This window comes from Branchiostoma lanceolatum, chromosome 10 (genome assembly GCF_035083965.1).
Source record: "Branchiostoma lanceolatum isolate klBraLanc5 chromosome 10, klBraLanc5.hap2, whole genome shotgun sequence".
Lineage (NCBI taxonomy): Eukaryota > Metazoa > Chordata > Leptocardii > Amphioxiformes > Branchiostomatidae > Branchiostoma > Branchiostoma lanceolatum.
Window position 1 is genome coordinate 1,331,425 of NC_089731.1, and position 23,011 is coordinate 1,354,435.

General features: G+C 44.1%; 4 protein-coding genes across 4 annotated transcripts; 2 read left to right on the forward strand and 2 right to left on the reverse strand.

The window, feature by feature from the left end:
• Window positions 1-6,689: 6,689 nt before the first annotated feature.
• Window positions 6,690-22,464, reverse strand: LOC136443372 (alpha-N-acetylneuraminide alpha-2,8-sialyltransferase-like). The gene is made up of 7 exons (XM_066440594.1): window positions 22,208-22,464; window positions 21,585-21,729; window positions 20,987-21,099; window positions 20,228-20,320; window positions 8,968-9,151; window positions 8,560-8,644; window positions 6,690-7,743 (listed from the first exon to the last, which is right to left on the reverse strand). The coding sequence occupies exons 3-7, from the start codon at window positions 21,094-21,096 to the stop codon at window positions 7,514-7,516; spliced, it is 702 nt and encodes a 233-aa protein (XP_066296691.1). The 5' UTR covers window positions 21,097-21,099; window positions 21,585-21,729; window positions 22,208-22,464; the 3' UTR covers window positions 6,690-7,513.
• On the forward strand, window positions 10,190-12,804 carry LOC136443582 (tripartite motif-containing protein 3-like). The gene is made up of 3 exons (XM_066440869.1): window positions 10,190-10,304; window positions 11,213-11,304; window positions 11,793-12,804. Exons 1-3 carry the CDS (start codon window positions 10,196-10,198, stop codon window positions 12,549-12,551), a joined length of 960 nt encoding a protein of 319 aa, XP_066296966.1. The 5' UTR covers window positions 10,190-10,195; the 3' UTR covers window positions 12,552-12,804.
• LOC136443751 (uncharacterized) lies at window positions 13,426-17,034 on the reverse strand. Its single transcript, XM_066441111.1, has 3 exons — window positions 16,496-17,034; window positions 15,650-15,877; window positions 13,426-14,735 (listed from the first exon to the last, which is right to left on the reverse strand). Exons 1-3 carry the CDS (start codon window positions 17,032-17,034, stop codon window positions 14,492-14,494), a joined length of 1,011 nt encoding a protein of 336 aa, XP_066297208.1. The 3' UTR covers window positions 13,426-14,491.
• Window positions 17,626-20,945, forward strand: LOC136443371 (tripartite motif-containing protein 3-like). Its single transcript, XM_066440593.1, has one exon. It carries the CDS (start codon window positions 17,648-17,650, stop codon window positions 19,496-19,498), a length of 1,851 nt encoding a protein of 616 aa, XP_066296690.1. The 5' UTR covers window positions 17,626-17,647; the 3' UTR covers window positions 19,499-20,945.
• Window positions 22,465-23,011: the final 547 nt, after the last annotated feature.

The following is a 23,011-nucleotide window of genomic DNA, read 5'->3' on the forward strand; positions in this document are numbered from 1 at the left end:
GGTTACTGGTAAACATTGTGGTGTTCGATTACAAAATGTGGCAACAAGCTCACCATGTATTCAATTCGTTTGAGTTAAAGAATGAACAGAGCAGTAGTTTGTAAGGCTTACAACATGTGAAGGTAACCATAATGTATTTGCTGGCAAATGTTACATGTCTAGTGTTTAACTCTACCTTTATGTGTTATACTGAAATTGATCTTTCCTAGTACTATAATAACGGCTTGGTATACATTGACTTTGTTTTTATTCTATTCATTGGTTTGGTTGACACACAGCCAGGGCTGCCCAACTAGCCTGAGGCTATAACAAAGGGCTAGCCATGCTGACAAAGACAATTGACTGCATAACAAGCTATAACAATATTCTAAATGCATGTACATATCAAAAACTATCGTAAATGACTGGTTAAAAAGATGAATAACGTCTATAGTGGACTAAGAGGGAGGTCATGATCAGCATGGCATAAACTAATATATATTAACTTTGTGAATGTAAATTTTTCTGGTTGAAAACCAAAAACCGGACGTCAACGTTACCTCATGTTCTGCTTTAAAGATTCTCTCCGTGATGGAGAACTTGTCGTTCTGCGCAGAGAAGCCGATGCTGGCGTTTACAGGGGCGTTCTGCTGGGTCAGGATGAACTGCTCACGGGTCCGGGTGGCGTTTTCTAACCGAGACCTGTCGAGATGACGTTTGTTCTTGAACTTGAATTTCATGTAAATGAATAGTTCATATTTGTGCAGTTTAAGTCATTGTCTTTTAGACTGGGAGAAAGAGAGAGGGAGAGAGAGAGAGAGACAGAGACAGAGAGGGGGAGAGAGAAGGGGGATAAAAAGAGCGAGGAGGGAGTAAGGGACAGACAGGGGGAGAAAAAGAGAGAGGAGGGAGAGGGGAGAGAGGGGGAGAGAGGGGGAGAGAGGGAGAGAGGGTAAGAGAAAGGAAAGAGAGATGGGAGAGAGAGAGAAAAAGAGAAAGGGAAAGAGAGAGGGGAGAGAGAGAAAAAGAGAAAGGGAAAGAGAGAGGGGGGATAGAGAGGGGACAGAGAGGGGAGAGAGGGGGGAGAAAAAGAGGGAGAGAGAAGGGAGAGAGAGGGGGGAAGGGAGAGAGGGAAAGAGAAAGGGAAAAAGAGAGGGGAGAGAGAGAAAGAGGGGAGGGAGGGGGTGGTATGTAAGTTAAGTCATGAGAGACGATATTGCTTTGGTATGTAACAATCGTCTAGGATAAAAAATATACCCTTCATTGTTCCCAGGAAACACGTAAAATACAGAAATCAGGCAAACAAATAAACATTTCAAACACATTCGCGGTGGCAGAGCTCGCAAAGGAGGGGAACTATGGAAAACACACAAAAGATGAAATAGTAATTTTTGGAGCAAATGCCAGCAATTGTGCTATTTCTGTGTTAAAAAAACATGCATATGTACCGTTTACCTACCTGAGAATTTCAATGGCGCTGTCGTTAAATCTCCATCCAGACCTCTGGATGTTGTCCAGCAGTTGCAGTATTGTCGGCGGGGGGCGCACAACTCTGGTGTTACCGTACAGCTTAATAATGTCGCTATCATTCACCACAGGGTTACCGTATAACGCATTAGTGTTGCTGTTGTTAAATTCGTCCAACATCACACGGCTGTGAGGAAATCTGAGGGGTAAATTGAGTAATTGTAAGTAGAATATAAAAAAAAATAGCCATGTAGAATGAATGCTAGAGTTCTATTCTTACGTTTTCGTCCATATGAAAGCATACGATGGAACGTATTTTTATCAAGCATGTATACAGCATAGCTTAAAAGTAATGTATAAGTATGGTGTATAATACGGACAAAAACGGAACGTACCTTCCATTTTCAGACAGTACAAGTTGCGAGCCGGTCGCAGAGAGCGGCGATGACGTCACACCCCAACGATGGAACCGAACGCTTGACAGCAGACTAATCCTCCACATCTGTCCCAGGGACACGACAGTACAGACAACCAGACAGACAGACATCGCAGACGCAGCCGAACGACCCATCTCAAACCTCGAATCTTCAAATTATCGGGAAAAGACAGACGGAAAAATATGAAACACACACTGAAGTCTCGCAACAATTAACAGACTAGTCGGGACTTCAACTGAGACATTACTGAAAAATACTGTTTGAACACAAAAGCTCCTTGCTAATACCCTGCAATGTGGCAACCCGGACATTGTGTAGTTGGATAAAACTATTTACAGGTACACAGTGTTAATGTTGCCGCTGACGTCATATCTAAATCCCTGTCTTTTGTGAAAGCTACAATACAGAAAGCATATCCCTCTGATCCGATTTTGGAGGCATCTAAAGTTACACGTGTACGTATGTCAAGGATGTTTGTTGTAACCCACTCCGTCGCGCTTTGATATATGTGTACATTTCAATGTGCAAGCACACATATACATATACAGGGAACTTCGGAAAACCCTGCACAGAAACCCAGGGAAGACATCCCTGCACTAAAGTCCTAGGGAAGAAACCCTAGCACAGAAAATCCAGCGTGGATGAAACACCCCTGTCAAAAAAGTCCTAGGGAGCAAACCCTAGCCCCAAAAAGCCAGTGGGAATGACCCCTGCAACAATATGTAACTGTGTTTATCTGTGAAATTGTAATGTAAATGTGCTGGTATGTTATATATTTATGTATGTTCGAATAAAACATATAACACACATATACGTACTAGGTACACTTGATGGTAAAATGACGTTCTAGATTATGGTAATAATCCGTGTTTGAGGAGAGCCACACCTCGAGAACGTAAAAGAACCCACCACACTTATCGAAAAGAGTAGGGGTCCTTCCCGGTGTGAGTGGATCATATGAATCTGTCCGGATATGCAACTTGTACTGTTCAGTACAAACCTGGTGTGTCATGCCATGAAGCGGTTTACTGGGTATACAATACAAACAATAATACCTTACAGTAAAAACATCATCAATTTGGGCTATCCCATACGCATGATGCCATGACCCTCGCCTCTATACCTCATGACAGTCTTTTAAAAAAAACGAGATTGACCACTATTGTAGACGGATTGACATAACAGGTGATTATCACATTTTCAAGAGGTCAACCTGGAGACCACGCTGTGAGGTTTGAACCACTCAGGGAAGGACCCCTACTTTTTTGTGTGGTGGGTTCTTCAACGTGCTTGAGGTGTGGCTCTACTCAAACACGGGCTTTACGTCCCTTCCGAGAGGACGCCCCTAACCGAAGCTAGGTACTCATTTTCACCTGATTGAAGGGAGGAAATAGGTGTAAAGTGGCTTAGCCAAGGGCACAACACTGGGACCTGCCAGGGATTCTAACCCAGAACATTTAGATTCTAAGTTAACTGTAAGTATACATTAACATAACATAACATACAGCTATGTTGGATACTTTGTTTGTACCCAGATAAGTGTATATAAACGAAATCTGAATCGTTGATATTGTCATCTAACCACACCTGTTAAACAACGCTGTTAAACGTGTCGCCCCCGGCACTGTAAGTGTGACCCAAAAAATATTGAATCACCAAAAATAAGACTCCATGCTGTACATACATACGTTTCACAAGGAGGAGGCTCGAAGACCTTCTTGCCTTTACAGAATCCTACATCTTGATATATTGAGGCCATTTAACAATGTTACATGTTGTCTGCCGTTCCTAGCCTCTGCCAGGCTCCGCGGATGGCTGGGAAAATAGTAGAAATTGGCCAAATAGAGTGAATTGTATGCTGAGGGAGTCGGCTACGGAGAGAGGGTCCAACATGCCATCCTAGAGAGCGGCAAACTGTACCCCTATAGCAGACTAACTTCTCTTGTATGTTTTTCTGTGTATTTGGCCAATTTCTACTCTTTCCAGCCGCCTCTGGAGCCTGGTAGAGGCTATGCCGTTGCTTGAATAAAAGCCCAACCAACCATAGCAAAAGTCCCATTATGTTAAATCCGTATAATCGGACATGACCTCGTTTAAAAGAAACCCAGAAAATCCAAGAAAGCTGGCTTAACTATACTTCCTACCCACCTGCTAATCTAGGGTGAAACATGTTCACCTGGTCTTTCTTCCAACTTAATTCTATGTGAGGCGTATCGAACTAACCCCGTTGCCACATGCACATATAGTTAAAATAGGAAGGCTTACCTCTAGTCAGTAACTGTTGGATGGCCCGGGGCGAAGATCCTAATAGGGCTAGGGCGGGAACAATTTGACTTTTTTTGTCATGGCCTACTTTAGAGGGGCATAGTCAAACTATGGAAATTCTTCCTGTTTGATATCTTTGCTACTTTTCTGAAGAAGTTTACGTTTTCCGTAGCGTTTGTGTGTTTGTAACGTTGTTTGTGGTTTAACAGCATAGTTCAAGAAGCTATGAATGAAATGATGTGATATTTGGTATGTGGTATATTGTATTTTCCTATAAAAGAAACATTTAGACGTTGGCCCTCTGACGACTTTCTTCGATAATGCAGTGGAATTTCAATTTTTCGTTTGAAGGACCGTGGTCACTCAGGTCGAAACAGCTACGGCGTGTCCATAACATCAAATGAGATATACACTGTGCGAAGAAGGAACTTAATGCCGGGCTCCCCAAGATATCCGATAAAGTGAGAAACAGGCGACTCCGGTTTACTGGACACTGCTTAAGGAACAGCAAAGAAGTGTCCAGCTTGGTGCTTTGGGTACCCCGGCACGGGAAAAGAAAACCAGGAAGGCAGCCAACCTTTACCTTTGATGCACTCACCTCACCTATCCCTTGGCCTCTTTTTGGGGTCATTAGGGCCCCATGACTAGTTTCTCCACTATCGTTCTCCATCTCACTCTGTCCTCCGACGGTCTCATTGCTTCAGCTTGCCTTAGTCATTCCTTTATGTTGCCTTACCACCTTTTCCTTTGTCTTACCCTCTTTCTGGTACACTACGTCATACTGAAACCCGCCCAACCGGTTCTGTTGTTGTTGAAGTTGTTTGAAGATGTCATAGTTGAGAGGTCATTGACCTGCAGTGGTCCGAATGTAGTCCAACTTTACTTCCGCCTAGTTAGTGAAGATCCACGGACGGAGATGTGATTATGGCCGACGTACCGGAACTAGTGGTGTACAGAGAGTGAAAAATTTGACGAAAAAAAACCTAAAAGAAATGGAAGTACAGAAAGAATTCCACTTCGTTCCATTTCGCACTTTGTGTAATTCCAGTTTTTGCCTTTTCGCCCTTTCTGTTGTTTCATTTTTTTGTCATTTCGTTCCATTTCGTTCCATTCCGTTCCATTTCGCACTTTCTGTCGTTTATAATTGATTAACATCTCGAAAAAGGCGTATTTTCTAGGAATAACTTTAATTTTCTTGACTAGTAAAACGTGTAATTTTACGTGTAATCTTAATCACGGCATAATATTGTGAAAATTGTAATATGTATGGTATTAGATCTAGTTTAAGTTAAGATAAATCATAACTCCTGTGAATTTATCTATTCAAAATATGAAAGAAAACGCACGTTTATAGTGATAACGGCACCACTAGAAAGAATGGACAACATAAGGCAAAATAACCTACATATAACAAAGTATCATATTATTACATAGTTGTAGTTACCTTGTTCGTTTCATTTGTTTGATCAATAACATTATTACAAGTGGACGGAATCCTTCTACCAACACAGATGAATTTCCAAGCTAATAAGTTTTCGTCACAAGTTCGATGAATCCCTCCGCATGCAGCGCGACTGTAGTTTGTAAAACCTTCTGTCCATCCTGTAATGCTTGGGTCACATTTCCAATCCGGGGCCCGGCCGGGCAGTGTTTGGGAACGAAAAGAATGATATATAAGACAACAAAAACACAAAACGTACCTACAATTATCTAAGAGCATAGCTTGTGCAAAGTTATGGGTATACACTTTGATTTTTCGTTTCCGCAAACAGCCCGGCCGGGCCCCGGTTAGGAAATGTAACCCCAGCATAACAAGGATTGATATATATTGTTCGGCCCCTTTCCCCTCGGCGTTGTAGTGGTACTGGAGCTAAGAACACGGTATCGTCACAAGATGATTCCTTTCGCGTGCAGCTCGACTTGTTTATAAAACTTCCTTTCGGCGTAACACACCAGTACAGTAAGTACAAGCTGCATACGACCGTGGTAAGGTTTGATCCACTAAAAGGTGATACAAAAACTAAGAACACGGTTTCGTCGCGAGTTCGATGACCCCCTTCGCGTGCCCTCCACTAGTTTATACAACTCCATTTCGGCGTAACACGCCAGTACAGTAAGTACATGTAAGCTGTGTAAGACCGGACTGTAAGGTTTGATCCACTCACACTAGGAGGGTCTCTTACTGACAAGTGTGGTGGGTTCTTGAACGTGCTCGAGACGCTATTCGGCCAGTTTCTACTATTTTCCAGTTTCTCAGTACAGAAGGTGCAAGCTGTATATGAGACAAGCTGTAGCTCCACTAGTTTCTAGAACTTTCTGTCCATCCTTCGGCGGGGATTGATATATACTGTTCGGCCCTTGGGCCCTTGGCCACACGCTTTAGTACACTGCAGCAGAACAAGGTTTCGTCTCAAGTTCGATGACTCCCTTCGTGTGCAGCTCCACCAGTTTGTAGAACTCCCTGTCCATCCGGTGCCAGGGGTTGTCCTGCCCCTGGTCCCTCGGGCCCACCCCGTAGGGTACCCGAGCGGGCGCCCCCGTAGTGTGTGTTTGTTTGTGCCTTTATCTAGTCTCGAAAATGCTCTCGAAAGAGGTTCGTTCATAGAGGTCGAGTGGTAACACTAAAAACAAGGTTTCGTCACAAGTTCGATGACCCCCCTCGTGTGCAGCTCCACTAGTTTGCAGAACTCACTATCCATCCTATGCCAGGGGTTGTCCTGCCCCTGGTCCCTCGGGCCCACCTCGTAGTGTTTGTTTGTTTGTTTGTTTGTTTGTTTGTGCCTTTATCTAGTCTCAAAAATTCTCTCGAAAGAGGTCCGTTCATAGAGGTGGAGTGGTAACACTAAGAACACGGTTTCGTCACGAGCTCTATGACTCCCTTTGCGTGTAGCTCCACTAGTTTGCAAAACTTGATGTCCATTCTGTGGCAGGTTATATATTGTCCGCATATTATATTCATCGACCCCTGGTCCCTCGATACTGTAGTAGTACTGTAGCTAATTAAAAGAACACGGTTTCGTCACAAGTTCGATGATTCCCTTCGCGTGTAGCTCCACTAGTTTGTAGAACTCCCGGTCCATCCTATGCCAGGGGTTGTCCGCCCCCCGGTCCCTCGGGCCCACCCCGTAGTGTGTGTTTGTTTGTTTGTGCCTTTATCTAGTCTCGAAAATTCTCTCGAAAGAGGTTCGTTCATAGAGGTCGAGTGGTAACACTAAAAACACGGTTTCGTCACGAGCTCTATGACTCCCTTTGCGTGTAGCTCCACTAGTTTGCAAAACTTGATGTCCATTCTGTGGCAGGGTATATATTGTCCGCATATAATATTCATCGACCCCTGGTCCCTCGATGCTGTAGTAGTACTGTAGCTAAGAACACGGTTTCGTCACAAGTTCGATGATTCCCTTCGCGTGCAGCTCCACTAGTTTGTAGAACTCCCGGTCCATCCTATGCCAGGGGTTGTCCTGCCCCCGGTCCCTCGGGCCCACCCCGTAGTGGTACCCGAGCGGGCGTCCCCGCCGGTCCCGGTCGAACGGCCAGAACCCGTAAACTTTCACGCGGTCGCAGAAAGACAGAGCTGCGCTGATGACGTAGAACCCTGTGGATGAAACGTCATCACGATTATTAAGGGGCATAACAGTTATATGAATATATAAGAAATATAATTACATCTTTTGCTTAATGGACCACCTTTGTTATCTTCACATTCCAATGCCCAAATTTGATCTGTAACTCAATTGTATATACTAGATACTAAGCGTTTTCATAATTAAGCTAATATTTGTTTTTGTTATATACATGTATATACCACTGTTTCTTTTACACCTCAGTTCCTGTACCATACTTTTACATGTTACATGTTTTGTATCTGTGTTTAGTGATGACGCTTAAATAAGCGTGATTTGCTTGAGTGCGGCATCACTATGTGTTGTTTTTGATGTTGGAATGAATAAAAATAAAATTTAAAAACAACATATAAGTGTATATAATATATGAACATCAAGGTCTTTGCTCCCGACCGCTGCCCAGCAAAGGTTGGCACTGGGTTGGGAGTAGCCTCGAATCCATCATATTCTACATGTAGCTCCCTTTTTCTCCTCTGATCGTATCAAAGCAGAATATGACTTTCCTGACTTTGATACGCCAAAAATAATTACTCAAGCAACTGGATAAGATTTTGAAACAGTCAGACGTTTCAGACAGTATCCACTGTCTTTCGTCAGTGACGTCCTGACTTTGACTTTTATGAATTTATAGCCAGCTGTCGCTGACGACTTTTAAAGTCTAGTATGCAATCTAACTCACGACGAACTCCCTACCATGGTCTGGAGAAGGTTGGGAGGCCATGGTCTACTACGACATGGCCTTTACTATTTCCCTACGACCCTAGGCTGTAAATGAAAGTTATATTTACCTGACGATAAACTCCGTTCCACCAGACCTTTCCTCGCCCAGAATTCGGTCGTCTTCCTCCTGTGGTCGGGGTGGTTCAGAAATACCTGGGGGAAAAGATAGCACATTTTTACCTCTGTTTGACATTTATGTAATCATGTAGCCTTAGTTATTTGTAATTCTGCCTATAAGGTTGTTTAATGTAGAGTTATGTGTTAGATTTTAATTGTACTATACTGCACTTGTGTACATTTAGTTGCTTTGTTTTTGTTTGCTTGTTTCCCATAACTCGTATACCTATTGTATTAGAAAATAACTCCAGGGAGACTATTAGGTACATGACGCATTTTGCTAATGGCGATTCTGAAAAAAAAACAACACACACACAAAGAAACATACACACAGACAAGTCAAGTCAAGACAAACAAACCTTATTTGGGACGTTCTGGTCGCTGAGAATCTTCTGGAAGTCGAGAAGTCTTCTCTGGTGTTCCCCGGGGATCATGAAAGGGAAAGTTAAGACGCTACTTTCCGCGTACTTGTAGACCAAGACGTAACTCTTAAAGGTCCGCACCCAGCGCGTCGACCTCACAAGGTCCCCGAAGTACCCGAACCTGTATAAAAACAGTGCATTACAGTTCATAGTTACGCCTGCTGTCCGCCAGTGCTTAACTTTCATGCACCCATTTCTAATAACATTTTAGCGAGACTTCCAGTGACTCTCAATTTAAGTCAATGATTCCTCACTATGGCGATGATCTAATGTTGATGTGTATATAAACATGTATTCAACGTTATACAGTGTTTATATGAAGGAATTGGTGAAGTGCAACCTAGGAAACAAAAGACCGTGGTTAGGGGACTTAAAACGGGAAAACAAAGCTCAGGCATGAAAATGTTGTTTAAGAAATATACAGAAAAGAGGATTGGAGTTGAATTGCTAACGCATGCTTTTTATTCACTTATTTATCAATCTTAATGCATTATATGGTGTTGGCCATGTGGTGAAAGTCAGTACTGAATTAACTTTGCCAGGCCACTTTACGCTGACCTTGAAACAGAAGCAGGTAACATGATACCCTCCGGCCATGCTCGACCCAAGCCGACATGCTTTATTGAGCTGCCAGGTCAAAGTTTAACTCTGACGTCAATGAGAAGGACACCAGACAAAGGAGACTGTAGTAACGTAACCTTATCGCTATCCGCCATCACAGCCCGGGGGGCGTAAGGTATGTCATATCAACATTCATGTTTGCTAGCCTTACTAGATCGTCAAGCGGCTTCTAACAGCCCTCCCACTGCTTAGGCCTCTAGCCGCCGCCTTCAGATCCATAGCCTCTGGATAGTGAGTGTTTGTGTGTCCTATTTTCTTACACGCCTAATCGTCTATGTTCCTAGACGCCTATGTTCCGACAACCCTATGTTCAGGACACCCTTATGTTTCGGCACCCCCTAACCGCCAAACCCAAACATAGGGGGGTCGGAACATATGCGTTCCCCGTTTGCGTTTACATTGACAGACTACCATGCGTACGTGCAGTGACTCTGTTTTGAGTGATCTGTCGTACTTATTTGAGGCTACCATTTAAAAAGGGAAGAGGAAGCAAACAGAATCGCAGTTTTTTCCAGGGACTTCGTGTGACGTAAAGGTGACCACAATGGAGCAAGGGAGGGCACAGAATGAGTCAGCTGAACTTGGTGGAAACGGACATGACTTCCGGCCCTGCCAAAGCGTCAACTTTACTGTGCATCGAGTGGGGAAACAAGGTAACACTGAGATACACCTCCCCACACACAATCAAATCAATCAAACTTAATTTCACAACAATGATGTAACAGGTACATTGTATGGCAAGTTCGTAGGTAGTACAAAATATCAAGACATATAATTATGTCTCACATATTAACAATGCTAATGAATTCTACAAAACTTAAGACTAAACACTACGGTATTCAATAAGAGTAATACAGTATACGTAACGTTATATGGAACATGTGTTACATGATACACATGGAACTAAGTTTACATCAATTGTTTACGTCAGAGATGATTCTATTTCTTTTTTTATCCTGTCTGACTTATTTCGGACACCAATGCAATAGGGTGCTGTATCAATTTATGTTGGAAATTCATAATGTTTACCATTTGTACTTACAATTCATACCTGTGTGAAAGACTAGAGTTTTTAAAGAGGTCGTTTTGTTGTACACATGCTTTCCATTCAGTGTTTATATGATATTCTACGAGTAGAAAGTGTGCAAATATGCAAATACATTAGAGTGTTGAAATATTAGAAACCTGTATTTATGGCTATATTGATATACCTTATTATTGATACGTTAAAATCATTGAATCTACTAACACTAGGATGCACCTCCCACCCTGTCTGATAAACCAATGCAATATATTGAATTGATTATGGTTTTGTGACATAGATGTTTAACGTCGGAAGCGCATAATGTTTATTATCTGTACAGCACTGTGTGAAACTGAGATTGTAAAAATTATCATCAATATTTTAAACATTGTTTGAAGTTGTTTACATTGGTAGTTAACCTCATCCCTACTGCCAAACCCCGTCACCAATACAAATTTGGTGCCAAACGGCTACCATAGTAGGCTAAAGGTTGATTCAGTATTTAATACTGTTGTCCTGTTGTATCTATTATCAAAGGTACGAAACTACAGGAGCTGGACACCCCGCGAGGGCTGGCCTGTTCCGACACGTCTTGCTTCGTTGTGGACAGCGGGAACAAACGGATAAAGGTAAGTAAAGCGGATAAACGTAGCGTGTTAACGTTTAGTAGTCTGGATGCCAGACCCCCAATCTCTAACATATAGATAGATAGATATGTTAGAGATTGGGGGTCTGGCATCCAGGCTACGTGTCTAGTCATCGGTTAGCGACCCTGCCTCAGAATCAAGATCGAGAGTTTGAATCCCGGCTTTGTCGCTCACCCGACATGCACGCTATAATACACAATAAATAAAAGGGTTGCAATCCCTAGAATGGGACTTTAAGGCGTGGCCCACTGCTCAGTGTACTTTCCCGTACAGTGAACCTGTAAATACTGTGCATAGTGTCTGTCTCCTCTGTCTCGACCAGACGACCTGAACTGTTCATTGAGGTCTAATAAGAACTTTAATCTAGAAAATATAGGTCTTATATAACTGCACAAAGGTAAATAAGCTGGTTTGAGATCACTTTCGCCTTTTTACAGGTGGGTTCAAAAGCACTTTCACTTTTTTTTCAGGTGTACGGACGCCGCGGAGTTATGTCAGGTCTATTCTCGTCCTGCCAAACTTTCTCCGTCTCCAATTCTTACTGGGATTTCCCGACGTCTTGGTCTCCTCAAGATGTCGCCGTCGACTCCTCTTCAGCGGACGGAGATCACGTCGTCTACGTCACAGATCTTAAAGAAAAAGTGGTGAGAAAATTTTCTCACAGCGGTGTGTATTGTGGCGTCTTCTCCGACCAAATGTTGCGGAGTCCAAGCAACATCGCCGTGGATCCCCTAAACGGCGCGGTTATTGTCACGGACAGAGAGAGTCGCCAAGTCGCCCTCTGTAAACCGGACGGGGGTCTTATAAGACGTTTCACCGTTCCAGGTGTGCCAAGAGGAGTCACCGTCAGTCCTAAGACTCACAACATTCTTGTCACCGTCGAAGGAGTCTCCCAACCGGCTGTGTACACCCCAGAAGGACAAGCGATAGGAGAAAGTCAAGAACACGAAAACGACGTCTTAGACCACAAGGCGGCAGATCTAGGTGACTTGTGTGTTGATGAGGAAGGGAACATTATCGTTGCCGACCGGAGAAACTCTAGGATCCTGCTGTTCGACCCTCAGAGACAGTTTGTCGGGACTTTGTTGTCCAGGAAAGACGGACTGCGTGACCCTTGTGGGGTGGACCTACTGTGTGATGGTGTGGTCGTTTCTGATTTGGAACAACATTGTCTGTTTTATGTACGCCCAGGAGTCGCAAATACATCAATAACTAAACCATCTCAGTGACCCATCCTACGGTTTTGAAATGATACATCATAATTGTAGTTATCTTGTCGGTGCACAAATTTGCTACTTCATGTTATTGCGATCACTGGCGTTACAATTATACTTGGTTGCGTAATTGCGGACACAACGTTAAGACGTTTGGTTGTGGTACTGGCAGGGGAAGAGGAGAAAAAATGCTGGAAAGAAAAATGTATGAATATGAACAGACGTAATACAAATTGTGTCATTAAAATACATTTGGTGGTAACCGACATTTTACAGCATTCTGTCTTTCACTCAAATAGTTGAATTGTGGATAGCATGCCTTCTTCTCCAGTGGTACGTTATCATGGGAATAGACAAAGGTTGAAAAAGGAACACTTTGACCTCTTCAGATGCAGAAATTAGAAACTCTGTCGCTTTTTTGTTTCTAGCCAGTAACATTGATGTAGAGCACCCTTTCAAAACCGGCGTTCCCGAAGAACTATTATCATATAGGTAGATATCGTTGACTAATCAGAAGGCTCCATCTGCGGGTCTGTAATCTTCATACAGACCCGAAAAGCAGGTCTGTAAACTTCGTATGGACCCGCGGGTCTGTAACCTTCGTACGGACCCGGTGTTCGGACGTTAAGACAAATACTACACAAATCAAATACAACACAAAGTACTACTAACTACTATATAGACAATGGCTATATTATAATAACGTTAATGGCCCGCTTTCCTTCGGTCTATACGGTGTGATAAGACATGGTCGTTCCTATAACCACCTCATAAAGTATAGGAACGACCATGCCTTATCACACCGTATAGACCGAAGGAAAGCGGGTCATTAACCCTATATTATTGCATTAAGTAGGTCACGTTTCCAAAAAACAACAAACGACGCATGTTATGCGGTACAGGCAAGGTTAGTTGCGTTTATTTGCTGAGGATAACAGACAGGCGCTAGGAAAGCAAATAGTGTTAAAACTGGTGTAAAAACTGTTGATTATATCTGAAAGTCTACATTTTTTTCTTTTGCGTCAAGCACCATATTGTCCACGTTAATTAAGCACCATTTTAATGATATAGATAAAAGCACAAATACAACAGTATGCTAGCCAATAACAGCGCAAATATGGCCAGGTACCAAATCCCACAAGTAAGGGAAAACAAGCCTATCCATTAGTAATTACATAGTGCGTGCTTTAAAAACGACCTGACCAATCAAATCTCACCATTTCTCTCTCCTGCTCTCTTTATTTAACTGGAATCATACGATTCCAACTACATCTGCCATATATGGCATTTCCTGTGACGTATTGCACAATAAATAAAACAACATTGACATGCAGGGAATAAAATACAGTAAGAAGAAAAATATACGTATGTCTGTAGAATAAAAATAAAATATTGAGTTTTGATACTCCGCCGCTACAACAAAAACCATGACATTTGACATGATTCTACATTTGAAACGCACTGTAATGCATATATCCATTGACCTTTACGCTTTTATAAAATTGATGTCAAAATTTCTTGTTCTTGTCTTTTCCATTTCATGGCTGTGCGTATACGTAGAGAAAGCTCCATGGCTATTTACGGTATGTTTTGTTCTATAGAAAAATACAGACAAAATATGCAAAATCTTCCAGTTTTAGGAAATTTACATGACAAATTTACTTAAAATTTCCATCGTTGTAGAGAAAGATAATCCACATGTACATCGTATTTTCTAATCTTCAAGCAGATCTGCGGTGGCTATAAGACCGTATCCAACTGGCAAAGGGAGTTTTGGGTGGCGACGAAAACTCAATTTGCCAGTTGGATACGGTCTTATATCCACCGTAGATCTGCTTGGAGATTAGTATTTTCTGCTCTTAACCATATAGAAAACATACATATAAAAGCTCCACAAACTTTCAGAAAATCACACATTTTAAAACCACAGGAAACCTAGTTCCTCTGTGTCTTAATCAGTTCTTCTCTTCTTTGGTGACTTCGTGGTACGAGGGGGGTGGGGGAACGTCAGATGTTCCCGGGGGTGGGGCGGCGCCGTAGGGCGGGTATCCCGAAGGTGGTGGCAGTCCGCCCGTGGGGGGTGGTGGCGCGCCTGCAGGGGGGTAGGGGGGCTGGCCAGGAGGGGGGTACCCCGTGGGTGGGGCGGCTGCTGCCGGGGGGTAGGGGGGCTGCCCCGCCGGTGGGTACCCTCCCGGCATGCTGTGATAGAACAGAACAAGAACACCAATGTCAATGACGCAACGTTGAAGCAAACATATTTCAATGTGAAATCCTTTGTATGTTCTAAACAGGGTGACAGCCATCTAGTCCAGGTCACTTGGAGATGAAGAAGAGGAAGAAACGGAGCAAACACAATATGTTTCCCCTCCATGACGGTTAACATGGTAGGGTCTAGTCCAGGTTTGTTTGTTTGTTTTATTTAGATCTCCAATTAGTGATACAATCAATATATGCACTATTCTTCCTGGAGTCCCTATACAAATAAATAAAATGAAACAAAAACTATACAATTGGTTAACTTGGTCGCTTGGAGACGAGGAAGAAGATGAAGAAACGGAGCAAACACAATATGTTTCTTCCATGAAGGTAAACATGACAACAACAAGTACTCATGTTGGAGGGTAAGCGGGGTAGGGTCTAGTCCAGGTCGCTTGGAGACGAGGAAGAAGATGAAGAAACGGAGCAAAAACAATATGTTTCTTCCATGAAGGTAAACATGACAACAACAACTACTCAAGTTGGAGGGTAAGCGGGGTAGGGTCTAGTCCAGGTCGCTTGGAGACGAGGAAGAAGATGAAGAAACGGAGCAAAAACAATATGTTTCTTCCATGAAGGTAAACATGACAACAACAGCTACTCACGTTGGAGGGTAGGCGGGGTAGGGTCTAGTTCAGGTCGCTTGGAGACGAGGAAGAAGATGTAGAAACGGAGCAAAAACAATATGTTTAACTTCCATGACGGTTAACATGCCAACAACAGTTACTCACGTTGGAGGGTAGCCGGGGTAGGGTCTAGTTCAGGTCGCTTGGAGACGAGGAAGAAGATGTAGAAACGGAGCAAAAACAATATGTTTAACTTCCATGACGGTTAACATGCCAACAACAGTAACTCACGTCGGAGGGTAGGCGGGGTATGGTTGCGGCGGGCCCGTCGGGTTGGGGACCGCCCCCGCCGCCGAGGTGGGGCCGGGGTATGGTTGTGGCGGGCCGCCGGGACCGATGACTGTCGTCGGGTGCATCATCATGGTCTGTCCTCCCGGGCCCGGCTGGGGGGCACCTGATGACGTCACCACCTGGACCGTAGGCTGGCCAGTCTGAAGGGCAGCCTCCTGGCGGCGGCGCCTGTAAAAGGGTCTACATGGGGGATTCTGGCAACGCTTATCGGTAAATTCAGGAGAGTCGGCAACGCTTTTAATCTTAAAAACCTTAATAACGGTCAGTTAAGATTCGGCAACGCTGATGATTAGTGGTAAATTCAGGGAGGCCTGCAACGCTTAAGGGTAAATTCTGGGGGCCTGTACTAGTAATGTTTAGCGGTAAATTGACTTGTTACCTTCGCCAAGGTTATATTTTCGGTGGCGTTTGTGCGCATCTCCGGATGTGGATGAACAGCATAACTAAAAAAGGCCTGGGTGGGTTGTCTTGATATACGGTATGCGAGTAGGTCTTGGTGAGACCTGAAAATGATAGGCTTTGGGCCTTCTAGTGGCTTGTTGCAGTACTGCAGCGGAACTTCCTGTTTTTATATTTGATTTGATTTATTCGACTGTAGAAAAGTACCGCCAGGGCTACCCAACTAGCCGAAGGCTATTACACAGGGTTAGCCCTTGGAACAGTATTCAAAGTTCAATACAAACTTTCACAAAGCACGTCAAACACACACATGAAGGCGTACACAAAACGCTAAGCTAGAATATCTCGTTGCGAATGGTTTGGGGGAACAGTTCTATCTGTACTCACCTGTAACAGACGCATCCGACCATGCAGAGCACGATGCCGAGGCACAGGAACACGGGCCCTATCACCAGCGTAGGACTGAACCCGAACACTCCGCTGGAGGTCCATCCCATCACGGACATGATGAACCCGGACACAACGAAGAAGAAGGCGAACATAAACGGACAGACTGCGGCCGCGCCGGCGTTCTGTCCTCCGACCGTCGGCCCGGTGTAGAAGCTCGTACCGCCGCCGACTGCGGACACGTGGTGCGGGGTCTGGGAATGGAACCCATGACCTCCGATCCCGTGGTGACCGCCGTGGTGCATGCCGTGGCCGAACCCGCCGCTTGTGTGGTGGCTGTTGTGATCGAAGCCTCCACCAAACCCTCCGCCAGTGTCCGAGCTGAAACCGCCTCCGTCCCCGCAACTACTGAACCCCCCTCCACCACTGAACCCCCCTCCTGTGTCGCTAAACCCCCCTCCACCGCTGCTAAAACCCCCTCCTCCACTGTCGCTAAAACCCCCACCACCCCCTCCTCCGCCACAAGAATCGTCCCCCATGGTCGACACTATAGAATTACGAACTTCTGGCGTTTTTCCTTGGGAAGTGACGCGTAGGCTTGCAGCAACACGCGTCCGAGTGTTGTCAATATTTCTCTCTCTTCAGAGAGAGTTCCTTCGTCCTTGGGCGAAAGTGAGAGTGATCACGCCCTGCCAGCGAAGTAGTTTTCCATCTTACAAGTGTCAGAGTCCCGCGTTGTTTGGAATCCAGGCTCGATACTTTTCTACATCAGTAATATCTTAAGAGTTCAAGCAACATGAACACATGGTTGATTTCTGAGGAAAATGCCGGAAAAACACGTCGCTAAAACCGTTGTTGTTCTGGTCTCTTCCTTGTCATTCGGAACCCGGAAATGTCTCTGTTTGGGTCAAAGGTTGCGTAGACGAAACTAAAATATTCAAGGGGTCCGCACGCCGCAATCTTATTTTTGTATAAAATAAATGATAGACATATTACTATGGTATCCTGGTATAAAAGTAGTAAGGTTTTATCTCTTATCAAGCCTTTTCTTGGTTTAAAGCATTCAAACCTGCATCTTGCGTTTTTCTTGAATATAGTAAATCATCCCCATATTTCACACGTGGTACAGCCTGAAGTTTTCGAACAACAAAGATGGCCGCCCGGGAACATTTTCACATCGGCGAGCCCGAAGAAGTGGACCTCCTGACGTGTCCGATATGCTTAGAGGCGTTCGACTCGGACCAACGGAAGCCAAGAAGCCTCCAGTGTCTCCACACCTTCTGTCACGGCTGTCTTGAAGACTTTTCCGCGAACAAACAGACCTTAGAATGCCCAACTTGCAGACACGAAACCGCCCTCCCCTCACAAGGGGTCAAAGGTCTTCCCCACAATTTCTGGATTTCTAACATCGTCGTGGCCTCCAAACCGGCTCCTACGGCGAGTGGTGACAGAAAAGAGGGAGAGATTTGTAAGGTACATCCAGAAAAGGAGGTAATTTTCTTGTGCGATCACTGCGATGTGCTTGTGTGTAGTGAGTGCGTAGCGTCAACACATAGAGGCCACCCTATGACTCTCGTATCTGACGTTCTGCAGCAGAAAACAGCAGAGGTTCAGAATGTCGTCCGATCGTGTCAGAAGCACGCCATGCAGTGTGTGGAAGCCATAGAGACGATTGAGAAAGTCGAGGCGGATCTAGACGCACAGAGAGGCGAGGTCGTCGCGAAAATCATAGAAGCCAGGGAAGCCGTCGTCGCCAACATAGATGTAAAAGAGAGGGCGCTTCGAAAGGAGGTCGAGCAAAATCATGATGAGAAATCTCAGAGATTCGCTGACTGTAAGCATAGACTTATACAGGTTATGGATCAGTTAGTGAATGGTATCCATCGAGCCGGCGAAGCCATGGAGAAGAAGGACATACAAGGCATGATGGCTGCTTCAACGTCACTAGAGTCATCTCTTCTTATGGACACTAGGAAGGCCTTAGCTACTGTGCCGTTGTCAGACCACGTTTCTCTCGGGCTGAAATTCGTGCCATCAAAAACCGTGTTTGAGAACATTCAGTTGGGGAGGTTGAAATCGCCATCGGACATAGAAGAAGACGAAGACAAAAAGCAAACAAAAGAGGACAAAAAAGAGGGGCGCGGACACAACAATGTACCAAAAGATGTAGACTTCACCGTCCATCGGATCGGTAAGACAGGAGGAAAAGACAGAGAGTTTAAAACCCCAAAAGGCGTTTGTAGCACGGGCACGTGCTGTTACGTGGTGGACAGCGGCAACATGCGCGTACAAGCTCTGGAAAGCGGTGGCCTGATTGGCGGATTGTTTTCCTCCAGCCGAAGCTTCTCCATCGGTTGGTCGTTCTGGGACCTTCTCATGCTGAGGAATTCCTCCTGGCAACCCCACGACGTTGCCAATAGCAACGACGCCGTGTACGTCACAGACGTGCAGCACAACGTGGTACGCCAGTTCTTGAAGAGTGGAAAGTACTGTGGAGAATTCGGGCGGGACATGGTTGCCAAACCGACGTACGTTGCCGTGGATACCAGCGACGGGGCTGTCGTCGTCGCCGATAGGCAAGGAAGAGAAGTGGGCGTGTACTTGTCGAGCGGTGCCTTTTACAACAGATTCTCTATCGTAGGTGCACCAACGGGTGTCACTGTGAACAAGGATGGACAGATAGTGATCTCTATGGAGGGTTCTTCTAATTTGTCTGTGTATTCGCGCAGTGGGCAACTGATTCGTATGACGTGTACAGAACCAGGTGTGATGCCGGGTAGGTCCTGTACAGACCAAGGAGGGAATGTCGTAGTTGTAGACGATCGTCAGAAACGCGTGCTCCTTCTCGCGTCAAGAGGAGCGCATGCGCGGGTCCTGTTGTGCCGGCAACACGGGCTGCGCGCGCCGTGGGGGGTCGCCGTGGTGCACGACGGGGTTCTTGTGTCGGACTCAGAGCTGAACTGCCTGTTTTACGTACGGCGGAAAATACCGACCGACGTTTGAGACAAGGATGCTGTGAACGTTGAAAAATTCGCAGTGGCTTTATTTTCGCGACGAAATCATGACAGCACGAATATGTGTTGTGCTACATTATCGTTTCTACCGCGAACTTAAAAAAACGCGAAAATAAATGAGTTTACAGCTATGCAAAACTATTATGGAAGTTAAGCTGTGATGGTAGAATTATGCAAATGTTTTATGCAAAATAAGGTTTGGAAAAATTGAACTTTTTAATGATAAGGACCAATGCTGTTGTACAATGTTGAATGGCAAAGTCAATTTCAGTAAGCTGGTCACCAGACTTACTGTATCATTGGTAATAGATAACAGTTATAGAATTTAATCAAATGGTAGTCGAGGGTCAAACTTAATGGCATCTTAGGAGAATTAAGTCTCCGCAAATAGTGACCACCTGTCCACACAGACTAGATTTTATATGAGTTCCCTGAGTGGTCTTCTCGGTCAGCTTTGACCGTGTATGGTTCAAACTGTGTACATGTGCATGAAAAGCTATATATCACATTGAACTGTTGTTGATAATTACTGTAATTCACTTTATTTTCACGGTGGCAATTTCACGGTGTAATGAAAATTGACATTTTCACTGAACTTCCCGGTGGCGGCAAGTGATTTACAGAACAGATGTGTAAAGGAATCACAACAACATGTTTTTCACGGTACAAACAGTGAACATTAAGTTACAGTGAAAGAAACAAGAATCACAGTACTAACTTGGTGTCGATGATGCCGGCGTTACAGGTGAACAGGTGGGTTCTGATGCCGGAGTCTTTCATAAACCTGGTCAACACCGGCGGGAAGTTGAACCTGAAAATCAAAAACAAATCCAAAACCTTTAAAAGTGCAAGATTATACAGTTTAGGTTACTTTTTTCATTTGTATAAAGAAGTGTTTGTTTCAACCTAAAAAAAGAATTAAAACAATACTAGTAGTCTAAAATCTTTGATAAGTGCAAGATTTTAAAGCTGAGATTAACGTAATACAAAAGAAACCAAAGTACTGCTGGATAAATTCTCTAAATGAGTTGCATGATGTATGTTGTATCACGCTAACCTTCAGTGACAGATATAATCGGGGTACGTTGTTCTCATTCGTTTACATAAGTGTTATTTTTTAGACATAGTTTGTAAAGACAACTTTCTTCTCTCAAAATGTCATTTGCGACAATTTTTTTGCTGCTGTTGGATGTTGACATGTTTTGAAATTAAAACATAAATAATTATTCATTCCAAATATACGATTTCTTAAAATGTGAAAAAAAATTTAAGGACTATAATTACCATTTAAACTTACACACGTGGATCAATTGATATCTATATAATATTAATCATGATAATGATGACTTGCTGCTCGACAATTATATAAGATTACCGATACAATACATGACTATGTAAAAGAAAACTGTAAATAAAACATCTTGTTGATTCTGAAAGTCTTAATTCTGAAAGTTCAGTTTGTCAGTGTTTTTCGTACCTGATGACGAAATCAGCCTGGTTGATTTTGTCACCACACCCACTGTTGACAAGGATCCCGCTGTTTCCTACAATACTGCACTGGTTGTAACGGGCATTGGCAAATGGCATTTCCTAGAAAGACAGAAAGAAGAAAATGCGTTATTGGCTTACTGTGATCGTTCATGCAAAGGTGTTTCATAGGATGCTGCGCGTTGTGTGTGACGTTTTGTTGTAGTAATGGTCTTTTGGTGTATTCATTTATTGGCTGTTTAGACACACAACCAGGGCTGCCCAACTAGCCTGTTGCTATTACAAAGGGCTTAGCCCTGCTGACAAGGACAAGAGAGTACATTGAAATTTTGACATGGACAGTATAACAAGCTATAACAATATTCTAAGGACGTGTACATCTTTTAGTTTCTGAAACTTGCAATCGGACAACCGAAGTCAAAATCGGTCAATACCTCGTCCGACATGCAAATAATGTTACCAAACCTATGCTTACTATCTAATTCTTTGGGTAGGAGGAATAAGTTTATTGATATCACAAAGCGAAAGAAGAATTCGAACAACACACCGAACAAAACAGCTGCCTTTTCTTCTGTGTCTGGACTTACCTCCGGTTGGTACTTTTGTAAACTTTCTGGGACGTAGAACGTTTTGTAATTGGAGTGTGCGAATCTGATGCTAGTGTTCGGCGGAGTGTTCTGTTGGGTCAGTACCAACAACTCCCGGGTGTGCGTGGAGTCTTCCAGCTCTCTCCTGGTAAAAAAAATGTGGCAAAAGCATAATCATCGAGTGCAAAATGATCATTTCGAAAACTATTCTATAAGCATAACATCATCTTCAAGCAGATGTAAGGCTCTGCTTCAATCTCAGTGTTGTTATATGTTTTTTTTTTACGCGACATTAAATTAAGTACATCTTTTAGTGTACAATCCCTTGTCTCCTACGGAAAAAGGTACTAGCACTCGCAAAAAAACATAATGTTACACACTGGTACCGAGCAGGACCCTTACATTTGCTTTGTTATAGAATATAACGTACCAACTAAGAAATAAAATGCTCTCCAAATAAAGAAAATTCACTCGCCGGAATGTTATACCGAATCACTCGGTCTTCATCGGCTATCCAACCCAAGTGCTGTAGACACGTGATTAAGCACGTGTGACGTCAGCGCTAGGTCAAAGTTCGTTGGAAGTCTGTACCGCCCCCCGCCCCGGTTGATGACGTAACGTACCTTATTTGCTCCACAGCTTGCCGGTTGAAGGCCCATGGCCGAGATTCGATCTTGTCCAGGACGCGAAGCAGTTCCTTTGGAGGTCGGTGGGCGGCGCTGCTCTCGCCCAGGCCGCTGCCGTTGTGAAAGACGGGATCGTCCAAAATCTCCCTGACGAAGGGGTCCAACTGTAGCGCGGAGGGTGTTGTGACGCGGGCCCTGGAACACACCCGAATCAGAAATGGTACCGTCCATGGATGGGTGGAGAAAAAACGAAGACGTATATGAATAGATTGGGGGAGGGGATCATACAATCATGTAAATTTCTCTTCGTCTCTCTTATGCAATGGATATGGTAAATGCAACTTGACATTTTCTTTACGTATAGGAACGAGGACCGCATAAATTCTGTTTTTGTAGAATTCAACAGACTACGTGTATCTTTATTTGCAGCTCTTCCAGCCTTTCGCATGTATTACCATCTTTTGAATAATACGGTACGTAAGAATTGCATAGTTCGTACGCTTCAAGGCGACCACCTGTCCAACGCGACCTACTTTCCTCGGTCCCTGTGTGGTCGCCTTGATGAAACGATTTACATTACTTCATCATTATCTCAGAAAAGTCGTCCTAGATCTACCTTTGAGTGGCGTTTCCTGTGAGATCCTTAGTGACGTAACTGTCTTTAAGAGAGTCCGACAGACTGAAGTACGCCAACAGTCCACCGAGCACTGATACCGCCATCACGATCAGACCCTGCGATTGGCGACGACGAAACATCGCCGGGCGCGCATCGTCAGGGCTGGAGCAAAGAAACGTAAGCGT

Bases quoted from the DNA above. Each gene is read 5' to 3' on its own strand.
- LOC136443371 (XM_066440593.1), top strand. From the start codon at position 17,648: ATGGCCGCCCGGGAACATTTTCACATCGGCGAGCCCGAAGAAGTGGAC.
- LOC136443582 (XM_066440869.1), top strand. From the start codon at position 10,196: ATGGAGCAAGGGAGGGCACAGAATGAGTCAGCTGAACTTGGTGGAAAC. The intron at 10,305-11,212 runs GTAACACTGAGA...CTATTATCAAAG, and splicing joins GCATCGAGTGGGGAAACAAG to GTACGAAACTACAGGAGCTG. The intron at 11,305-11,792 runs GTAAGTAAAGCG...CTTTTTTTTCAG, and splicing joins GCGGGAACAAACGGATAAAG to GTGTACGGACGCCGCGGAGT.
- LOC136443751 (XM_066441111.1), bottom strand. From the start codon at position 17,034: ATGGGGGACGATTCTTGTGGCGGAGGAGGGGGTGGTGGGGGTTTTAGC. The intron at 15,878-16,495 runs GTGAGTACAGAT...ACCCTTTTACAG, and splicing joins GTCGGATGCGTCTGTTACAG to GCGCCGCCGCCAGGAGGCTG. The intron at 14,736-15,649 runs GTGAGTTACTGT...GTTCTATCACAG, and splicing joins TACCCCGCCTACCCTCCGAC to CATGCCGGGAGGGTACCCAC.
- LOC136443372 (XM_066440594.1), bottom strand. From the start codon at position 21,096: ATGCCATTTGCCAATGCCCGTTACAACCAGTGCAGTATTGTAGGAAAC. The intron at 20,321-20,986 runs GTACGAAAAACA...TTTGATTTTCAG, and splicing joins CAGGCTGATTTCGTCATCAG to GTTCAACTTCCCGCCGGTGT. The intron at 9,152-20,227 runs GTTAGTACTGTG...GTTTTTATACAG, and splicing joins GCCGGCATCATCGACACCAA to GTTCGGGTACTTCGGGGACC.